The sequence below is a fragment of the Puma concolor genome, chromosome E1 (assembly GCF_028749965.1).
Source record: "Puma concolor isolate L17-30 chromosome E1, mPumCon1.1.hap2, whole genome shotgun sequence".
NCBI lineage: Eukaryota > Metazoa > Chordata > Mammalia > Carnivora > Felidae > Puma > Puma concolor.
The window spans coordinates 48,064,230-48,085,335 of NC_141680.1; the positions used below are offsets into that span (position 1 = coordinate 48,064,230).

General features: G+C 39.4%; 1 protein-coding gene across 1 annotated transcript in view; it reads right to left on the reverse strand.

The window, feature by feature from the left end:
• Positions 1-6,476: 6,476 nt before the first annotated feature.
• LOC147574467 (uncharacterized) overlaps positions 6,477-21,106 on the reverse strand; it is a 46,152-nt gene continuing 31,522 nt past the window's right edge. Inside the window, exons 4-5 of the mRNA XM_086685484.1 lie at positions 14,462-14,518; positions 6,477-7,152 (exon numbers count right to left, since the gene is read on the reverse strand). Of these exons, the coding sequence (XP_086541610.1) occupies positions 7,150-7,152; positions 14,462-14,518 (60 nt within the window). The 3' untranslated portion in view covers positions 6,477-7,149. The remainder of the gene's footprint in view (positions 7,153-14,461; positions 14,519-21,106) is intronic.

The following is a 21,106-nucleotide window of genomic DNA, read 5'->3' on the forward strand; positions in this document are numbered from 1 at the left end:
TTGCCCATACATGTTCCCCTAAATAAACTGATAAGGGACAAGAAGTGACAAGGAGTGGATAGGCTTTCTGAGTCTGCCCCTGGTCCTGAAGGTGGAGGCAGGGTAGGGAAGACACGGTACCTTTTACAATGGACTGGTTTTGGGTTTACAGAATTAATTATCAAAGTTTACCTAATAAAACTCAAGTACATACTAAGATTTTCTAAAAGTAACCTAGATTTAAGTCTTGCTTATTTTTTTTTAATGTTTATTTATTTAATTTGAGAGAGAAAGCATGTGAGTGGGGGAAGGGCAGAGAGCGAGGGAGAGAGAGAATCCCAAGCAGGCTCTGCACCACCAGCGCAGAGCCCGAATGTGGGGATGGAACTCACGAAATGTGAGATCATGACCTAAATTGAAATTGAGAGTTGGATGATTAGCTTACTGAACCACCCAGGTGCCCTTTGCTTGTGTTTTTCTAAAGATCAGCTATTTTTTTATTGACAAAAGTGAGGATGCCTACCAGGAGACCTGGAAAAAATCCAGACCCTTAAAATTCCCCTTGAGTTTTCAAGTGGCTAATTCATTATTCCACTCCTGTTCCACTGATGCCCAGCTGTTGGCGGCTGAACTCTCCCATAAAGGTGACGCCACTAGAGAAGTGAGGTCATAGTTGCGGAGCACTGTTGAGAGCTCACCTTGGGATGAAATGGGGCATCAATGCGCTTCATAAGACCTCTCTGACTGGAGATGAAAATGCTTTGGGGACTTGGGGCCAAACCTCATGAATTAAGAGTAAAAAAAAAGGTACTTTGTGAAGGGTATCTGAGTTGCCAACACACTGGGATAACTTAAGAGTGATCTGTAACTGACCACAGTGAAATTTTGTCTTGACATTTTCCTGGAAGCTAGAAGTAAATATTGAAAATCAGAAAGCTGGGGTCCCTGGGTGACTCAGTTGGTTAAGTGTCTGACTTCGGCTCAGGTCAGGATCTCACAGTTCATGGGTTCGAGCCCCGAGTTGCGCTTGTGCTGACAGCTCAGAGCCTGGAGCCTGCTTCAGATTCTGTGTCTCCCCCTCTCTCTCTCTCTCTCTCTGCCCCTCCCCTGCTCACATTCTGTCTCTCAAAAATGAATAAATGGTAAAAAAAAATTTTTTTTAATTAAAAAAAAGAAAATCAGAATGCTTAGTTTGAGGAATAGCAACAAATTAACTGAAATATGGCTCATTATGACATATATCCTTATTATACCTGATAATATTATTATGTAATAATATTATACCTAAGATTATTGCTTGTGAGGCTTGGGAGTTCAGGAAGTTCTGAGTTCAAATTCTGACTTTAGTACCTATGTGACCTCAGGCTAATTCCTAGGCCTCCTCACTTTTTGTTTTTGTTTTTTCAACTCCTTAAAACACACCTACCACCACATACCTTCATTAAATAATTGTAAGGAATAAATAGTAAATGTAAATAGCTTGGCATAGTATCTGGTATAGAGTAAGAGCCAAATAAATGGTGACTACTATTATTAGCATAGCATAATTTAACTTCAACAGTTTTAATTAACTACACTCGCACAATTTGAGTGAAAGATTGCTTTACTTACTTATCTCAACAATCAGAAACACATTCTCAAGGGAGGGGAGGTAGATTTTTAAAACTCTTGTGAGTGGTAGTTTGTATATCTTTGGAGTATTTTAAAAGATGGTAACCAGTTTTTGTTTGTTTGTTTGTTTGTTTGTATGTTTGTTTGTTTAGCACTTTATAGTATCCTGGTTCATAGGATTTTGGTAGCTTATTTGCCACTTACATAGCAGCTGTGTCTTAAGTCTTACTCTGCAGAAAATAGTAGGAATATTCAACAAGCACTTTTCAGAAATAAGAGGTAAGACATTCAGCCAAGATTCTGGGGATACATATACAGTGCAACAACATAAATAAGGGGTCTCAATGTAATACAAAATGCCACTCAAAATAAGAGTTTACTTCCCCAGTGGTATAGGAGTCACCCAAGTGGGCTTCTCTATTGCAATCACAGTAGAAAGACCAGCTTGAGCTGATTGTAGCCCTGGGGTGCACCCAATGAGACAGTCCAGCCTAGATACGCCTCTGTTTCTCATTTATGGTGAGGAAAGCAGTGTTTGTCTCAGGGACTGTGAACTCTATCTGTAGATTTCAAGGGGAAGGCTGGAGGCCGAAGACTATGTGAGGAGACAGGAAGTCTTTTAAGAAATTATTGTGAGGTGGTAATATGAAAATGATGCTCTTGAGTCCTATTTCCCATCAGTGAGGTGCTTGAGAATAGTTGGTCTGATTAAGACAGAGAAAAAATATCCATGTGCCAGAAAAAGAAAAGTGGGTCTTGCCTTGTGGTCTCCTTGCTTACAGCAAACTTTTTTTTTTTGTCTATTAAGAGCTACATAAGGGAGGTGCAAAATTCTGTATTTATGAATGGTGTAAATCAAGTTTCACTAATTGAATTCTAAAACAAGGGGGTGATTAGAAAATTGTGGGGTAAAATGTTTCATCAGTGTGAAGCCTTGTCAGCTGCTGCAGTTGGTATACTAATATATCCTTGGGTACAGCTATGGCGTACTAGTGACAGGAGTGTTCTAGTTAATCTGGGTTTGATAGAATACTGATAATCACACATGCTCAGTGGGCCTGGGACTGTGTGTTTCAGGTGATGTGTTCAGGCTCCTTCATCCTGAAGGTTTTCACAGTGTTTCTCAATCTCGGTTTTTCAATGATGACCTCTTCTAAAGAGGAATGAAAATTCTCCACTGGTCCTTACATTTATCCAAATCACCCTTAGTATGTTATCTTCATGTAACAAAAATAAAACTAGGTACAAACTCCTAATATTTATAGTTCTTATGAACCAAATACTTTTTCCAGATTGAATTTAAATAAAACTATCAAGCCAGTGATATCTAAATTGACAATATTAATTTAATGAGATAGATATTATTTTGCTAAAACTATATAACTAATTATAAAGTAAGCATGCTACTTATTGCCACAGGGCAGGTTCTTTTGATTTCAGTGCATTTGTAACGGCAATTTTTCTTTATTTGAACCATTAGATTACCTTCCTTTCCTTAATACAGTGGTAATACATCATTCGCATACTAAGGCCAACTCTATTCTTTTCTCATTTGCCTAGGACAACTGGAGAATGCTACATTGTGCCAATTTGATCACAAACACAAAGCAAACACGAGGAGGGGGCCTGGGTGGCTCAGTTGGTTAAGCGTCCGACTTCAGCTCAGATCATGCTCTTGCGGTTTGTGGGTTCGAACCCTGGATTGGGCTCTGTGATGACATCTCAGCCTGGAGCCTGCTTTGGATTCTCCCTCTCTCTCTGTCCCTCCCCTGTTGGCACTCTGTCTCTGCCTCTGTCTCTCAAAAATAAATAAACATTAGGGGCGCCTGGGTGGCGCAGTGGGTTAAGCGTCCGACTTCAGCCAGGTCACGATCTTGCGGTCCGTGAGTTCGAGCCCCGCGTCAGGCTCTGGGCTGATGGCTCAGAGCCTGGAGCCTGTTTCCGATTCTGTGTCTCCCTCTCTCTCTGCCCCTCCCCGTTCATGCTCTGTCTCTCTCTGTCCCAAAAATAAATAAACGTTGAAAAAAAAATTAAAAAAAAAATAAATAAACATTAAAATTTTTTTTTAAATAAAAACAAAGCAAACATGAACAAAACTATAGTACTCAGTTATAAAGTGGTCATTTTATTTTTAATGAAAATGTTCTGTATCTGCACTATCCAATGCCACTTGTGGCTACTGAGCACTTGAAGGGGACTAGAGTAAGCCAGGGACAGAATTTTTAATGAATTTCCACTCAAACAGCCAAATGTGGCTAGTGGCTACTGCTGGCCAGTGCAGAAGACTAGCTCACACATTTACTATACAGTTTTTTAGATTATCATCAGAATGGAATCACTAGCTGTGTGAGTAGGGCAACGTATTTAACCTCTCTAAACCTCACCGCCTTCACCTATAAACTGGGGATGAGGGGTGCCCGGGTGGCTTAGTCAGTTAAGCGTCTGACCTCAGTTCGGGTCATGATCTTGTATTTTGTAAGTTCAAGCCCCACATCAGGCTCACTGCTGTCAGCACAGAGCCCCCCTCTCCTGCTGCCCATTCCCTGCTCATTCTCTCCCTCTAAACAAATACATAAACTTAAAAAACAACAACAACAATACCTGGGGAGGAGATAGAACACATTTAATCACTTATTGCAGTGCTAAGTGTAAAGAAACAACGCTCAACCCTTAGGGATGAGAGTAGGCAAAAGGCTGGGAGGAAGGTTTGCCCCTTTTTCATGGTTTCCATCACTGCCCTCTCAAGTCACCCCTGGTTGTACTTACTCTTTGAAATGCACAATTAATATTTTCTCCATTTTATGTGAAGTGCCAATAAAGCATATTTAGTTAAGTGCTATTTTTATTAATCTATGACAGGCAAACCAAGTAAAAACAGTGTGATTGCTATGAAAAAATAGCTTTGATTAGTCACCTGCCTTCCACTTAGATTGTCCCCCTGAGCCCCTCCTATATGGAAATTCTGGAGCTGCCAGTGATCTTGAACAATTGTCACAGGTGCATCAACTAGGCCTCATTTTTATTTCTCTGGAAAACAGTAAGCCTAAACCCCCTTCAGGGTATAGTGGACCATAATGAAACTGGTTACGTCACACTACTTACTGCCTCTCTTGCTGTTCCTGCAGGGGATGCTCTTCCAATCCCCAGGCCCAACTTATACCCCATTTGCATCTGGCAAACATTTAGCCTCATTTTCCAGAACCTGCTCAAATTTCACATCCTTTATGGAGCCTTTCCAAACCCTTCCAGATAAAGTTTATCTCCTTTATCCCCTGTCCTCACCCTGTACTTTACACAGACTTGAATCATAGCAACCACGTTTTTCACATTTATTTTACATTTATTTTTACCTTCTGCTGTTGGCTGAATTGTTTTCTCCTCCAAAAATGTGTTTAACTTCCAGTACCTCAGATTATGACCTTATTTGAAAATAGGGTCATTTGGGGTGCCTGGTGGCCCAGTTGGTTGAGTGTCCAACTTTGGCTCAGGTCATAGTCTTGCCGTTCGTGGGTTCAAGCCCCGTGTCGGGCTGTGTGCTGACAGCTTAGAGCCTGGAGCTGCTTCAGATTCTGTGTCTCCCTCTCTCTCTGGCCCCTTCCCTGCTCATGCCCTCTGTCTCTCTCTCAAAAATAAATAAACATTAAAAAAGAAAGAAAGAAAGAAAGAAAGAAAGAAAGAAAGAAAGAAAGAAAGAAAGAAAGAAAGAAAATAGGCTCATTGCAGATGAAATGAGTTAAGAGAAGATGACGTCATACTAGAGTATAGTGGAGTATATTGAATTGTTATGACCAGTATCCTTTTAAGAAGAGGAAAAGAGAGACACACGAGGGGAGAATGTCATGTGACGACAAAGGCAGAAAATTAAGCAGTGGAGCTATAAGCCAAGCAATGGCAAGGATGGCAGGCAAGCCACCAGGAGCTAAGAAAAGGCAAGGAAAGATTCTCTTCTACAGGCTTCAGAGGGAGCGGGGCCCTGCCGACACCTTGATTTCAGACCCAGCTGCAGAACTGTGAGACGATACATTTGTTTCTTGGAGCCACTCAGTTTGCAGTACTTTGTTATGGCAAACCTAGGAAACGAGTACATAAAATCATAAGCTCCTCGAGGACAGGGACCTTGCTTGATTTATGTGTCCTTTAGAGATGTCACAGTGTGTCTGAAACAACATGTTGGATGGATAAACCTAAGAACACACTACCTATTCCTTTGCCTTAATCTGGTCTCAAATTGGAAATGCAGAAAAATCATTTTAAATAAATTCAGTGCTGTGGCATATGGCCATACAGGCTTGTGTGATGTGGTGACCTTCAATTATTTATTATTGTATAACTTAATCTACATAAGGAAAGTCAATTGAACAGCGAAACTCCATGCCATCTGTTAGAAAAACGACCACTATTGTGAGGTTCAGCTCTTACTTTGCCCAATAGCAGAAAACCGTAAATAATTATCCTCTAGATCAGGGCCTGGTAAACTACAAACTTGAGCCAAGTCCAGTCTGCTTTTGTAAATAAAGTTTTACTGGAACACAGCCACACTCATTGATTTATACATTGTTTATGGCTGCTTTAACACTACAATGAGAGTGATGAGTGGTTGTGATGGATAGTGGTTACGATATTGCCCAAAGAGCCTAAAATAGTTACTATCTGGCCCCTTACAGAAGAGCTTGCAGAGCCCTGCTCTAGAGAATATAAATTGGTAGACATTGCCAGAATGTTTTATATTAAGTGGTAAAAATCCCACCTTGAAACTGAAGCAATTCATTTTATCGCACTTTGGAAGATTCTATGCTACTACTGTTAATGTTGACATGCCAGAAAAAAAAAAAAAAAACTATGTGTAGAAAGTAATTTATTTCTTCCTCAAAATGGGAGCTAGGGATTAAAAAGAAAAGAATGTATGAGCTTATTTATGTTGTGTATGTGAATAGGGGGTGTGGGTAGAATAAGTTTCAAGCAAGTCTAATATATGTTAACTTCTACAATTAGGTGCTCTGTATAGGGAATTTTTTGAACTGTGTCCAGCTCCCCAACTTGGAGAGAGGTGAGAAATGGAGAAATGGATGGAGATCTATTACAAAATCCAGGAGGAGAAATGCTTTCCAGTGTTTATGAGAACAGTCCTGCCTGCAGTTTTATTCTTTCTGGAAAGTATTGTGGAAAGTTTTAGGCTTTTGGCGAGGTCTTATGCATCAAGTCTGCCATGTGACCCCATCACCCTGGTCTCAGCTGATTGGACCAAGGCTGGATGCCTGATCCAAAGGTCAAAGGCCTAGATAATAGCCTGGTACAAGGACTCTGTCTGGTAGGGATGAATACTGGCCACACCAACCACCACATGCTCTCTTTTGGGAGTTTAGAGACTTATGGAGACAGTGAATCTATTTATCAAGACTAGCAAAGCAGAAACAGAGCATACTTGTTACCACAATGACAGGGCAATTATTACCTAAGAAGAAAATCTGCTGACAGAAGTAACACTGCATCCTGAGTGATGTTGTCATTTCCAGAAGTCTCACTGTGCCACAGGTATGGTCTACTTGTACCATTTTTGTCTTACTGGAAGAGAATGGGTTTAGTTCATAGTCAGCTCAGTTTCTTTATTCCATCACTTAGTCCACTCTCTTCCCATCCTCTATTCCCTTGCCTGATTATCTTTTTATTTTTTTCTTATTCTTTTTATTCTTTACTTTAGAGAAAGAGAGAGTGCACAAATGGGGGAGAGGGGCAGAGGGGAGAATCTTTTTTTAAAAAATATTTTGTAATGTTTATTTATTCTCGAGGGAGAGAGAGATAGAGAGTGAGTTGGGGAGGGGCAGAGAGAGGGAGACACAGAATCCAAAGCAGGATCCAGGCTCTGAGCTGTCAGCGCAGAGTCGGATGCGGGGCTCAAACTCACGAACTGTGACGTCATGACCTGAGCCGAAGTTGAATGCTTAAGTGACTGAGCCACCCCAGTTGGCCCCAATACTTTTTACTTTAAATTGACCTACACAGGGTCATGTGAAAAGGTTGTTCACCTGTACTTGATCACGCAGTGATAACCTTATCCCTTGTTCCCTAGTATTCACTCACTGGGTCAGAACTACTCATTTCTATAACAGAGCAAGTCTGCTGAGCCTTTCTATTACTCTCCCTGATATGTGCTCCTTTTTTTCCTCCTTTTCTATTCTTCCATATGGCAACAACCCTGTGAGGCTGGGATTATGACCTCCCCGACCACTCCATTTCTTAGATCAGGAAACCTCAGCTCAGAGACACTAAGTGACTCACCCAAGACCACACAGTTAATAAGTGCCTGAACTTGGATTTGAACTCAGATCGGATGGATTGTGTTAGAGGCTGAACTTTGTCTCCTCCATAAAAGGTATGTTGAAATGTTGCCCCCTCAGTACCTCTAATCCAATATGATAGATGTCCTTATAAAAAGAATGCCATGTAAAGAGACAGAGGGAGAACTTCATGTCACAATACATGATTGGAGTGATGTGTCTATAAGCCAAGGAACGCCAAAGATCGCAGGCAAGGCACCAGAAGCTAGGACCAGGTAAGGAAGGATTCACCAACAAGTTTCAGAGGAAGTGTGATTTCAGACTTCTGGCTTCCAGAACCGTGAAACAATAATGTTCTCTTGTTCTAAGCCACCCAGTTTGTGGTTCTTTGCTACAGCAACTAACTAACTAGGAATCTAATGCAGATGGCAAAGCCATCTCTCCCCTGTGCCGCACTGTCTTAGATATTTAGGGCAGGGTTGGCTTATAAGGGATGCTCAGAGAAAGAATGTGTGCTTAAAGAGTCTAGAGATTTCATTTCAGGTGAAATCCCAAAAATAGCACCCAAAAGTACCTAAACCATGTTATTCACATTATGCTACCCGTGGATGTGAGGAAGCAGGTCCTCCAGTTGACCAAGTATGAAGTTCACCAGAAAGAGTACACCAGGAAAAATCAGATGTTCCCCTGGGACCCCTCTCCCACATGTGTTTGTCACTGCCCACCTCCTCACACCCAAATTCAGGATGACATCTAGGGACCTCCCTAGTTATATCCAATATGCTTCCCTCTTCTGTTACTGTTTCTTCTCCCCACTCCAGAACCCCAACAACCACTGATTTTTTCTCTTCAGCGTACCCTGATTTTCCTTTAAATCTGGCAGTGCCACCCAAAAGCTTTTCTTTAATCCGACTGGAAGAAAACAGAGTACCAAAATATCTAATCCCTGCTTTACCACTTCAATCCACATGTATTCCTTCGAACAATGTGGTAACTCTCCCTGGTGCTGCTATCAAGACAGGGAGTTGGGGGCAGGGAAGGCAGAGAGAGAGAGACAGAATCTGTGTAGCCAGAAGAGGAACAGAGAGGGTAAAAAGGAACATGAAAGTAGACATGGAAGTGGGTGACTAAGGGTCACCAGCTTTTCCTCCTGGAGTGGATGTTCTGGAGCCTCTTGACCCTTGGGAAATAAGCATTTTCCGATGTTTCCCTGCCTTCTGTTCTGAATCTCTTATTCTGATTTTTAGAAGTGAAAAAAATATTTTGATTTAAGCCATATGGCCTTTTTCTCCTTGCACTGGAGCTGTAGAAAACTCAGAGGGGGCAGGTGTGGAAAGCAGTGGCAGCAGGGTGGGTGGTACATAGGGTCTGTGTGTCTATAGCTTATGTAGCTCTGTAACTATGGCAACCATGTGCAATGTCACTTGCATAGCATCATAACATGGCCCTAGAGTTACCCCTCGCTCCTCAACTATTCCTCTTCAATGCACTGTCTGTGCTGCTGTTTCCTAGCTACCATGGCTCTGTTATATTTTTTCAAAGTCGTGCTTAAGTATTGTTTCTGTCTACTGTGCTTGCTGTCACTCTACTTTACTTCATCTGATAGAGAAACCAAAACCCCATTTCTTACAGATACTGTTAATTGTTACAAAATTGTCAGTTCTTGGGGTGCCTGGGTGGCTCAGTTGGTTAAACGTCTGACTTCAGCTTAGGTCATGATCTCGCAGTTTGGGAGCTTGAGCCCGCGTCGGGCTGTGTGCCGACAGCTCAGAGCCTGGATCCTACTTTGGATTCTGTGTCTCCCCATCTCTCTGCCCCTCCCATGCTCATGCTCTGTCTCTCTCTGTCTCTCAATAATAAATAAACGTTAAAAAATTTTTTTTTAAATTGTCAGTTCTTTTTTTTTTTTTTAATTTTTTTTTCAACGTTTTTATTTATTTTTGGGACAGAGAGAGACAGAGCATGAACGGGGGAGGGGCAGAGAGAGAGGGAGACACAGAATCGGAAACAGGCTCCAGGCTCCGAGCCATCAGCCCAGAGCCCGACGCGGGGCTCGAACTCACGGACCGTGAGATCGTGACCTGGCTGAAGTCGGACGCTTAACCGACTGCGCCACCCAGGCACCCCTTAAATTGTCAGTTCTTAAACACATTGAGTTATAAAGAATCTTGAGCCTGTGATCTGGACAACATGACCACTTGAGACTTTTTCTAGTTCTTAAGGTCCATGCTGAATTCCATTAGAGCTAATGATAGTTGACTGCCTGCTTACTGAAAATCCTTTCTTTTCTTTTCTTTTCTTTCTTTCTTTTTTTTTTTTGCCAGTTGTTACAATTTCCCAACTACAAGAGTAGTAAAATTAAAATTTACAACAGTGTATGTAACTACATCCCATGGAGCTTGTACACAGGAAATATATGTATGTGTACCCCATAAATGAAAATTTCATTGCATTAATTCTGAAAATATATACATGAATGATTTATTTATTGTTAAGAACAATCCCCAAATCCTCAGAAATATTTCTGCTGTAATTAAATTTAAATGCTTTTTAAAAAATTCATGTGAGTTGGCAATTTACTATGTTCATATTTTAGCTTCCTTATGTTTGGTCATTAATTGTGGTATCATAAACAGCTAAGATTTAAAGCCCTTAACCTTCCCAGGCCCAAGCAGAAGCAAGATGTCAACACCCGTAAGTTATGAGCAGGCTCCCAAAGGGAATGTAATACAAAATACACTTATAATTGAATTAACTCGGGAGAGGATTCTGGGAAGATGACAGCATCAGTAATTTTTCATTTTCTCTAAATCCCTACATAAAAGCAGAGAGAAAAACTGCATAGTAAAACCCCAAACCTGTGAACAATATTTACAACAGAACTAGGTGACAAGGAGCCCTCACAAACTCCAAAATATAAGTGTATGGGTACAAACCACCATGAGCCATAAGAACTGCATGTTATCAGTGTATGTGTGGGAGAAAGGATAAGGGAGATGCATCTGATGGACCTGAGCACAGGAAGACCCCCAAATAGCCACCGGGCATTGACTTTATGGAAAGAGGGCAGGCCAATTTGAGAACAGCAGCTGAAACTGGGAGGGGTTTTGACCAATACCAGTATTAAGCCCAGGGGGGCGGTGGTGGATGGGTGGGGGGAAGGTCTGATAGGGCTCCTGTGACCACTCAAAACTAAAGAGAAACTGCTTAGGGTGGAATTAAAAATTTAACAGTACACGGACAACAGAGATGAGAGAAAGAAAAGCTCCAGACCAAAGTGGTGCAACATCATAAAGCAAGCTGCCTTGTTTTTTTACTTATTTATTTTTATTTTGAGAGAGAGAGAGAGAGAGAGTGCAGATGGGGGAGAAGGGCAAAGGGAGAGAGAGCATCCCAAACAGACTCAGCGCTCAGCTCGACCCAGGATCATAACCCGAGCCGAAATGAAGAGTCAGACGCTCAACTGATTGAGCTATCCAGGCACTTATTTTTTAATGTTCTCCAAAACCAACAGAAAAAGTTCTGTGAAGTGAGGAAAGCTTTCCTGAATGCTACCTTATTACAGAAGTTCAGGAAAACTAATTTCAAATTACAAGAAACAACAGAAAAATATAAAGGTAACATAGTTTTTATAAAGAAAAAAAAGGAGGGGAAAGAAGCTGAATAACATCCCTACAGACAATGAGAGCACTCTGGATAGACATACCCACAAAACAGAGCAAAACTGTAACCGCTAATTCCAAATGAGCTAAAAGACATTAAGAAAATAATACAAGATATGAAACAACAGAAAAAAGAATTAGAAACCCAGAGATGAAGTGATAGGACTCAAAAATATAATTAGGAATAAAGAAACAGGGGTGCCTGGCTGGCTCAGTTGGAGGAACATGTGACTCTTGATCTCAGGATTGTGAGTTCTGGCTCCACATTGGGTGTAGAGATTACTCAAAAATAAAATCTTTTAAAGAAGGAAAAGAAAATAATAATAATCTAAGAAATAATGAGTATTCTAGAAAGAAAATAAGAGAAAATAAACTCAACAGTAGTGCCTTAAGAGAAACAAATGAAATACAAGAAAAGATTTAATTTTTTTTTTAATGAAGAAAGAGATGAAAAGATTTGAGAGAAAGCAATGGATATTGAAGAGTGACAAAGAGGATCCAAAATCAGATAAAAGAAGTCTTTAAATTTTTTTTTTTTAACATTTATTCATTTTTGAGAGAGAGAGAGAGACAGAGCATGAGCAGGGGAAGGCAGAGAGAGAGGGAGACAAAATCTGAAGCAGGCTCGAGGCTCTGAGCTGTCAGCACAGAGCCAGATGTGGGGCCTGAACTCACAAACTGTGAGATCATGACCCGAGCTGAAGCCGGATGCTTAACCAGCTGAGCCACCCAGGCACCCCTAGGTAAAAGAAGTCTTTAAAGAAGAAAACAAAATAAGGGAACAGAACAAACACCAAACCTATGTTCAAGAAAACCTTTTTGGAAAAAAAAATTGAAACAATTCAGACAGAGTACACCATGACACAGAGTGACAAATTCTGGTAAGGTTATTGGATTTTAAAGAAAAGGAAAAAAAATCCTTTGGGCCCCTAGAAAAAAAGCAATGTATGGCTTAAAAAAGAAAATATGAGATTACTATCAGACTTACTTTTTAAAATTACTATCAGAAAATGTGGTCAAATCTTTAAGATCACCAAGGAAATAAATATGAGTCAATTATGAAGAACACAGGCAAACTGTTAACAGCATCTAAGAACTCGAAGAATATTGTTCCCATAAGCCCTTCCCAAGGAATTTAGTAGTATATGAACTTCAGGCAAACAAAATGACTATAGAGACATCAACGTAAGAACTGGGGGTGAGCACTAAAGAGTTACTGGCATAACTAAGACCAAATAGGAGCTAAAACAGATTATTATACAATGGCTATATGCTCCAACAATGTAGATATAGCCTAACTATAAAATACGGATGGGGGATAACTACAAAAAATGGTGGTGGAATTAATATTATTATCTTAAGGTTATTCTGGGAAGACAAAAGCTGGAGTTCAGGGTCTGTATTATTCAAGATTCTCCAGAGAAACAGAACCAATGGGATATCTATCTATCTATCTATCTATCTATCTATCTATCTATCTATCTATCTGAAGAGATTTATTATAGGAATTGGCTCAAGCAATTAGAGAGGCCAAGAAATCCTATGATCTGCCATCTGAAGGCTGGAGAACCAGGAAAGTTGGTAGTATAATTGAGTTCAAGTCTGAAGGCTGAAAACCAGAAGAAGTGATGGTGTAACTCCCAGTCCAAGGCCAAAGGCCTGAGAATGGAGGCCTGCTTGTGTAAGTCTCAGAGTCAGAAGGCCTGAGAATCTCAAGTGCTGATGTCTGAGGGCAGGAGAGGATGGATGTCCTAGCTCAAGGGGAGAGAGAGAGAGAGAGAGAGAGAGAAGGGGAGAGAATTCATCCTTCTTCCACCATTTTGTTCTATTCGGGCTCTCAACAGATTGAGTGATGCCTGCCCACAGTGGTGAGGGCGCTCTTTGTTAGTCTACTGATTCAAATGCTAATCTCTTTTGGAAATACTCTCACAAACACTCCCAGAAATAACATTTTACCAGTTCTTTGGGCATTCCTTAGCCCAGTCAAGTTTGCACATAAAATTAACCTTCACAGGGGCACCTGGGTGGCTCAGTCAGTTAAGCAGTCAGTTAAGCATCCAACTTCAGCTCAGGTCATGATCTCACAGTCCATGAGTTCAAGCCCCGCGTCAGGCTCTGGGCCTGTCAGAATGGCTAACATTAACAACTCAGGCAACAACAGATGTTGGTGGGGATGCAGAGACAGAGGATCTCTTTTGCATTGTGGTGGCAATGCAAGCTGGTGCAGCCACTCTGGAGAACAGTATGGAGGTTCCTCAAAAAATTAAAGATAGAACTACCCTACAACCCAGCAATTGCACTACTAGGTATTTATCCAAGGGATACAGGTGTGCTGTTTCGAAGGGACATATGCACCCCAATGTTTATAGCACCACTATCAACAATAGCCAAAGTATGGAAAGAGCCCAAATGTCCATCAATGGATGAATGGATAAAGAAGATGTGGTGTATATGTACAATGGAGTATTACTCGGCAATCAAAAAGAATGAAATCTTGCCATTTGCAACTATGTGGATGGAACTGGAGGGTATTATGCTAAGTGAAATTACTCAGACAGAGAAAGACAAAAATCATATGACTTCACTCATATGAGGACTTTAAGAGACAAAACAGATGAACATAAGGGAAGGGAAACAAAAATAATATAAAAATGGTGGGGGGGACAAAACATAAGAGACTCATAAGTATGGAGAACAGAGGTTACTGGAGGGGTTGTGGGAGGGGGGATGGGCTAAATGCGTAAGGGACACTAAGGAATCTACTCCCGAAATCATTGTTGCTCTATATGCTAATTTGGATGTAAATTAAAAAAAAATTAAATTAAAAAAAATAATAAAATAAATAAATAAAGGAGGAAGAACTCTGATAAACAAGGGTTTTAATTAAGAGTCTTGAAAAGGCTGTGCCCTCACATTAGGGCAAGTTAGTCTTACCTGGATAAAGGTGATATGCCTGAAGTCTGTCTCACTGCCAGAAGAAAATGAGTTCTTCTGTGGAGAGTAATATCATCATTAAGAGTCTTATAATTTTTTATATACAAAATCTAGCATTCAATTAAAAAAATCAACAATTCCAGGAAACAGGACTAAATGACTGAAAATCAAGAGACAAAACAGACCATGGAAATAAACCTATAGGGGACAAACATACTTCACTTATTTATTTAGTCATAATTTAAAAAATATGATTAGTATGTTTAAGGAATTAGATGAAAAGATGCAGAATTTCACCAGAGAATTAGTATTAATAAAAAATAAATCATTGTAAATCCTAGAAGTGAAAAATATAATAAGTGAAATTAGGAATCTAATAGATGGACACTTGTACACTGTTGGTGGGAATGTAAATTAGTGCAGCCATTGTGGAAAACAGTATGGAGGTTCCTCACAAAATTAAAAATAGAAATTACCATGTGGTCCAGTAATTCCACTACTGGGTATTTATCCAAAGAAAATTAAAATGTTAATTTGAAAAGATCTATGCACCCCTATGTTTATTGCAGCATTATTTACAATAGCCAAGATATAGAAGCAACCCAAGTGTCCACTGACAGATGAATGGATAAAGAAGACATGGTACACATGCATGTGTGTACACACACATGCACACATACACACAGGCTGGAATATTACTTAGCCATATAAAAGAATGAGATCTTGCCATTTGTGACAACATGGATGGACCTAGAAGATATTATGCTAAGTGAAATAAGTTAGATGGAGAAAGACAAATACCATATGATTTCACTTATATGTGGAATCTAAAAAGCCAAACTAATGAATAAACAAATAAATAAAAAGCAGAAATAGACTCATAAACATAGAGAACAAATGGTTGCCCAGAGGGGAGGGGAGTCAGGGAGATGGGCAAAATGGGTAAAGGGGAGTGGGGGATACAGGGTCCAGTTATGGAATAAATAATGCATGAGGATAAAAGGTACAGCATAGGGAATATAGTCAATGGTATTGTAACAATGTTGTATGGTGACAGATGGTAGCTACACTTGTGATGAGCAGAGCACCATGTACAGACTTGTCAAATCACTATGTTGTATACCTAAAACTAATGTAATATTGTGTGCAACTATACTTCAATTAAAAAAATTCAGGGCATGTGAGTGGCTCAGTTGGTTAGGTGTCTGACTCTTAATCTCAGCTCAGGTCTTGATTTCAGGGTGGTGAGTTCAAGCCCTGCATTGAGCTCTAGTTGGGCGTGGAGCCTACTTAAAAAAAAAAAAAAGATACCCAATTGATGGGTTTAAACCATCTATTGGACCCTGCAGAAGAGATTAGTGAACTAGAAGATAGGTTGATAGAAAATATCCAGATTGAAGCATAGAGAAAAGACTATGAAATATAGAGAAAAGAATATAAAAAACATATGGGACATGATTAAAGGTTTTATTATTATGATTGTAAATGGAGTTCCAGAAGGAGTAGAAATGTGGCAGGAGACATATTTGAAGAGACACTAGCCAAGAATTTCCCCAAACAGAAGACAGTAAGTCACAGAATCAAGAAGCTCTATAAATCTGAAGCAAGATAAATACAAGAAAAACCACACCTAGTCAAACCATGAAAAACTAAATGCTAATATTAAAATGCTAAAATTAGCCAGAGTAAAAAAAGGCACATTATCTTCAAATGAGCAACAATAAAACTGACAGCTAACTTTTCCAACAGAACTGATGGAAACCAGAAGACAATGGAGTGACATCTAAAAAGAGTGGGGAGAAATTACAGCAGACTTAGAATTCTATAGCTAGCAAAATATTCTTCAAAAATTAAGGTAAAACAGACATTTTCATAAAAATTAGAACCTACAGAGTTCAATATAAGCATATATGCACTAAAAGAAATAGTAAAAGGAATTCTTCAATAGAAGTCAAAAGAATCAACAAGAAGGCCAGAAATGCAGGAAGGAACAAACAGCACCAGAAAGAGGACATCTAAATTAGTATTGATTGGTTAAAACCACGTCTTGTGTTTAAGAAGCTTTTCATGTACCTATTCATACAAATGGACCAAACACACATTGTCATTCAAACACAGCATGTATATTCTTGCCTCTGCCCTCTGGTCTCTCCCTTGCCCATTCCTCGAGGCCAGATGTACATAATAACATCTTCAGGAAGAGTTTACTGGCCAATCCTTCATTTATGTCTCCTCTCCCACCCCTCTAACTCAGCACCATATTGTGCTGGTCCCTTATTCAGACATAAAATGGAGACCACTTTTGTTCTATATTTTTAAAATGTTTATTTATTTATTGGGGGGGAGGGGCAGAAAGAGAGGGAGAGAGAATTCCAAGCAGGCTCCACACTATCAGTGCAGAACCTGACGTAGGACTTCATCCCACAAACCATGAGATCATGACCTGAGCCGAAATCAGAAATCTAACGCTTAACTGACTGAGTCACCCAGGTGCCCCTTCAATTTTTGTTTTTATTTCACTTTTTGTTTCTTGATTTCTCAGATAGAATGTAAATTTAATGTCCTTTCAAGGTCTACTCTATGTTATCTATACAGTATGTGTTGCATAGATGTTTGTTAAATAATTAAATTTGTTGAAGAATCAATTGGTAATGAGTGGGCTGACCTTGTTGCTTTCTAGGACAGAATCTTCCATCCATTAGTTAATTATTATTCTGAGATCTGATAAAGGCATCACTATAAACACATACCAAAAAAGTTTTAGTAACTTCTTGAATGAAAGATCCAGGAGGGACAAATTGGATATTCACATTACATCTATAATTTTTTTTGAAATTGATTTTATGCTTGTTTAATAAAATATTTCTTGGTCTCACTGTCAAATGTATAAGGCTGGTTGCAGTATGTCACAGGTATGGCATTTATTTCATTTTAATGTGAGTCATTGTACTATTTCTGGATGCTAAAGAAATAAAAGTCACAACTCTTGAGTTCCCCAGAGGATGTAAAATCTGAAGGCTAAAACATATATATATATATGTATGTATTGAGATGAAATCTAAAGAAATATTTCAGTAACTGGAAGACACTATGGTATAGTGTAGACTAAAGCTACAATAGATAAGAAAACTAAAAATAGTAAGTGATCACACTCAAGGTGTGATTACTGGAGAAGTTATGTGAAAAGAGGTATGTTCTGGTTTTAAAGGTTAGATGGAAATATATAGAAGAGAAGAGGCATAGATTTGTTTCTAAGCAGGGAGAAGAACATGAAAAGCACAGAGGCAAAATAGTAAGTCATGTTCAGGCAACTATATACAGACAATCCTGAGGAATGGAGGGAATATGTGAAGCTAGAGAGAGGCAGAGGGGCAGTTGATAGAAGATATCAAATATGTTTATTTTTAAATTTTTTTTTCCTTTTTTAAAATTAATTTTATTTTTTTCAATTTACATCCAAATTAGTTAGCATATAGTGCAACAATGATTTCAGGAGTAGATTTCTTAATGCCCCTTATCCATTTAGCTCATCCTCCCTCCCACCCCCTCTCCAGTAACCCTCAGTTTGTTCTCCATATTTATGAGTCTCTTATATTTTGTCCCCTTCCCTGTTTTTATATTATTTTTGTTTCCCTTCCATTATGCTCATCTGTTTTGTCTCTTAAAGTCCTCATATGAGTGAAGTCATATGATTTTTGTCTTTCTCTGACTAATTTCACTTAGCATAATACCCTCCAGTTCCATCCACATAGTTGCAAATGGCAAGATTTCATTCTTTTTGATTGCCGAGTAATACTCCATTGTACATATACACCACATCTTCTTTATTCATTCATCCATTGATGGACATTTGGGCTCTTTCCATACTTTGGCTATTGTTGATAGTGGTGCTATAAACATTGGGGTGCATATGTCCCTTCGAAACAGCACACCTGTATCCCTTGGATAAATACCTAGTAGTGCAATTGCTGGGTTGTAGGGTAGTTCTATCTTTAATTTTTTGAGGAACCTCCATACTGTTCTCCAGAGTGGCTGCACCAGCTTGCATTCCCATTTTTAATTGTTTTTAATGTTTATTTTATTTTTTGAGAGAGAGAGAGAGACAGCTCAAGTGGGGGAGAGGCAGAGAGAGAGGGAGACTGAAGCAAGCTCTAGGCTCTGAGCTGTCAGCACAGAGCCCAACACCGGGGCTTGAACTCAGGAACTGTGAGATCATGATCTGAGCTGATGTCGGACGCTTAACCAACTGAGCCACCCAGGCCCCCCCCCCAAATACGTTTATTTTTCAAATAGTGTGGAATTTTAGTTCTCCTTTCAATAAAAATAACCTTTATGTCAACAGCCCCATCAGACCCCTTAGTGGATATAATGACAATCCCAGCTTCCTAGGCTACTAGTCGCAATAATTTTAGCCATATGAGGGTAATGGGAAAAACACACTGCAAGCGAATTACTTTTGAAATGTATTGCATGTTGACATTTGGGAAATTACACCCTGAACACAATGCACCCTGATTATTTGAGGTGCCTTCCCACCATGAAAAGATAAATTCAGTCTAACAATTAACAAAAGAAGAACTGCATGTTAGATTCATTTAAAGTTCTGTTCTTTGGCAAGGTTCTTCTCAAAACTTTTGGTTACTATTCAGATGAATAACCGTGGGCAGGGATTATTCCTTTCCTAAAAACAATCTGGTCTCAAGAGTCCAGATGCCCTCATTCAAACATATTTCAGGTCAGCCTCTGGCAGTGACTGTCAGCCTAGCCCCATCTTGTGAAGAATTCTGTTGTGCCCATTCTCTCTGTACCCAACGTATCAGTGCTAGAGATGACCCTGCTAAGCTGGCTTCCTTTTCACTTTCTGGAAAAAGCACAGCCACACTTTTCTATGAAAAACAAATGAGTCTTCACTTCTCTATTCCCACTCAGCAAATTCCTCTGGCACCACTGGCCCATCTCATCATGAATATACATTTGCTCTAGCCCTTCCTCCTCCTCCAAGTTTTGTGTTGATGGGCTTCTGGGCTGAGCCACAGTAAGTTCAGCAGTCCTAAATCCAGAAGCACAGATAAGGAATGAGTTTGACAAAGGGCCTTCTGAGATACCATAAATACTATTTCAAGGCAAAGCCTTCCTTGTTTATAGAATGCATCCAATTTGTGTGCTGAATAGAGCAATGTGATGAGAGGAGAGGAAGATGGACAGGGAGAAAATGGGACCTCACATGAAGATTACAGCAAAGATCTGGAAATTAACTGGGAATGCCAAAAAGGAGTAAGGATATAAATGGAATAGTGAAGGGTCAGTAATGTCCACATAAATCAGACCAGATTATTATTTTGATCATTGAGCTCAGCATGCATATAACCATGGCTTTATATATAATAGCTCTTGGCCATGAATCTGCACTTTGGAGTAAGAGAGACCTGGGTTTGAATCCTGGCTTTACTGCATACCAGATTAATGATTTTGATTCTGTTATTGGACTTCTTCAAATCCTCATTTCTTTATTTATAAAATGTGAATGCTAATAGTATCTCCTTCAATGGGATTATTGTGAAGATTTAAAAGACAGTACTTGTGAAGAGCTTATCACTTTGCCTAGCATGCAGCAAGCACAAAATACATGTTATCTTTTATTGTTTTAGAAATTTAGGTTAGTCTAATTTCTCTAAGGCAAACTGGTTTAAACTCACTAGGAGGAATGTCCAATTAAAAGAATCTTATGCTGGAGTGGCTGGGTGGCTCGGTCGGTTAAGTGTTCGGCTTTAGCTCAGGTCATGATCTCACACTTGGTGGGTTTGAGCCCCGCGTTGGGTTCTGTGCTGACAGCTCAGAGCCTGGAGCCTGCTTCAGATTATGTGTCTCCCTCTCTCTCTGCCCCTCCCCTGCTCATGATCTGTCTCTCAAAAAATGAATAAGCGTTAAAAAAAAGAAAAAAAAGAATCTTATGCTAAGTCTTTGGGGGCAGCAAATTATCACCCTCTGACTGACCTTATTTCATTGAGTTGGCTTAAATCAAGTTGCACCTGTAAATATAAGCATGCTTGTGCTGCCATGAGCAAGTTTTCTTATAGAAAGCTAGGCATATATTTAATAACTAGTTAATAGAATTTGTGATTTCCCCAAGGCAGATTTGGTGAATACCTCTAATACCCAAATTCTGTTGTGATTTTATACATATACATTAAACATATAAATATATTTTTACCTATTTTCTATATAAATGCTTAATACATAATATTATATACAAATATTTATAATCATTATAACATTTATGTTATTATAATATATACATATATTATACAGGAATATTATATAAATATATTATATAAATATTACAATATTTGTAAGTTATATACAAATACATATAAAATACATATATTTTATAGCTCAGGACACTGCATCAGAAAGAGATTAAAGTTACAGTCCTTACTGGATACATCCGCTTGGTCATTTTCCAGGTGTCTTATACCTAAGTATTGTCCAAAACTGAACTCATTATTTCAGCCCACAAACTTCCTCTTCCTTATATTCCTTTTCTCAGTTAATGCCACAGCCATCTACCAGCAACCCAAGCCAGAAACCTGTGAATCATCTCAGACTTCTTCCTCTCCCTCACGCATCATCACACCAAACGCTAAG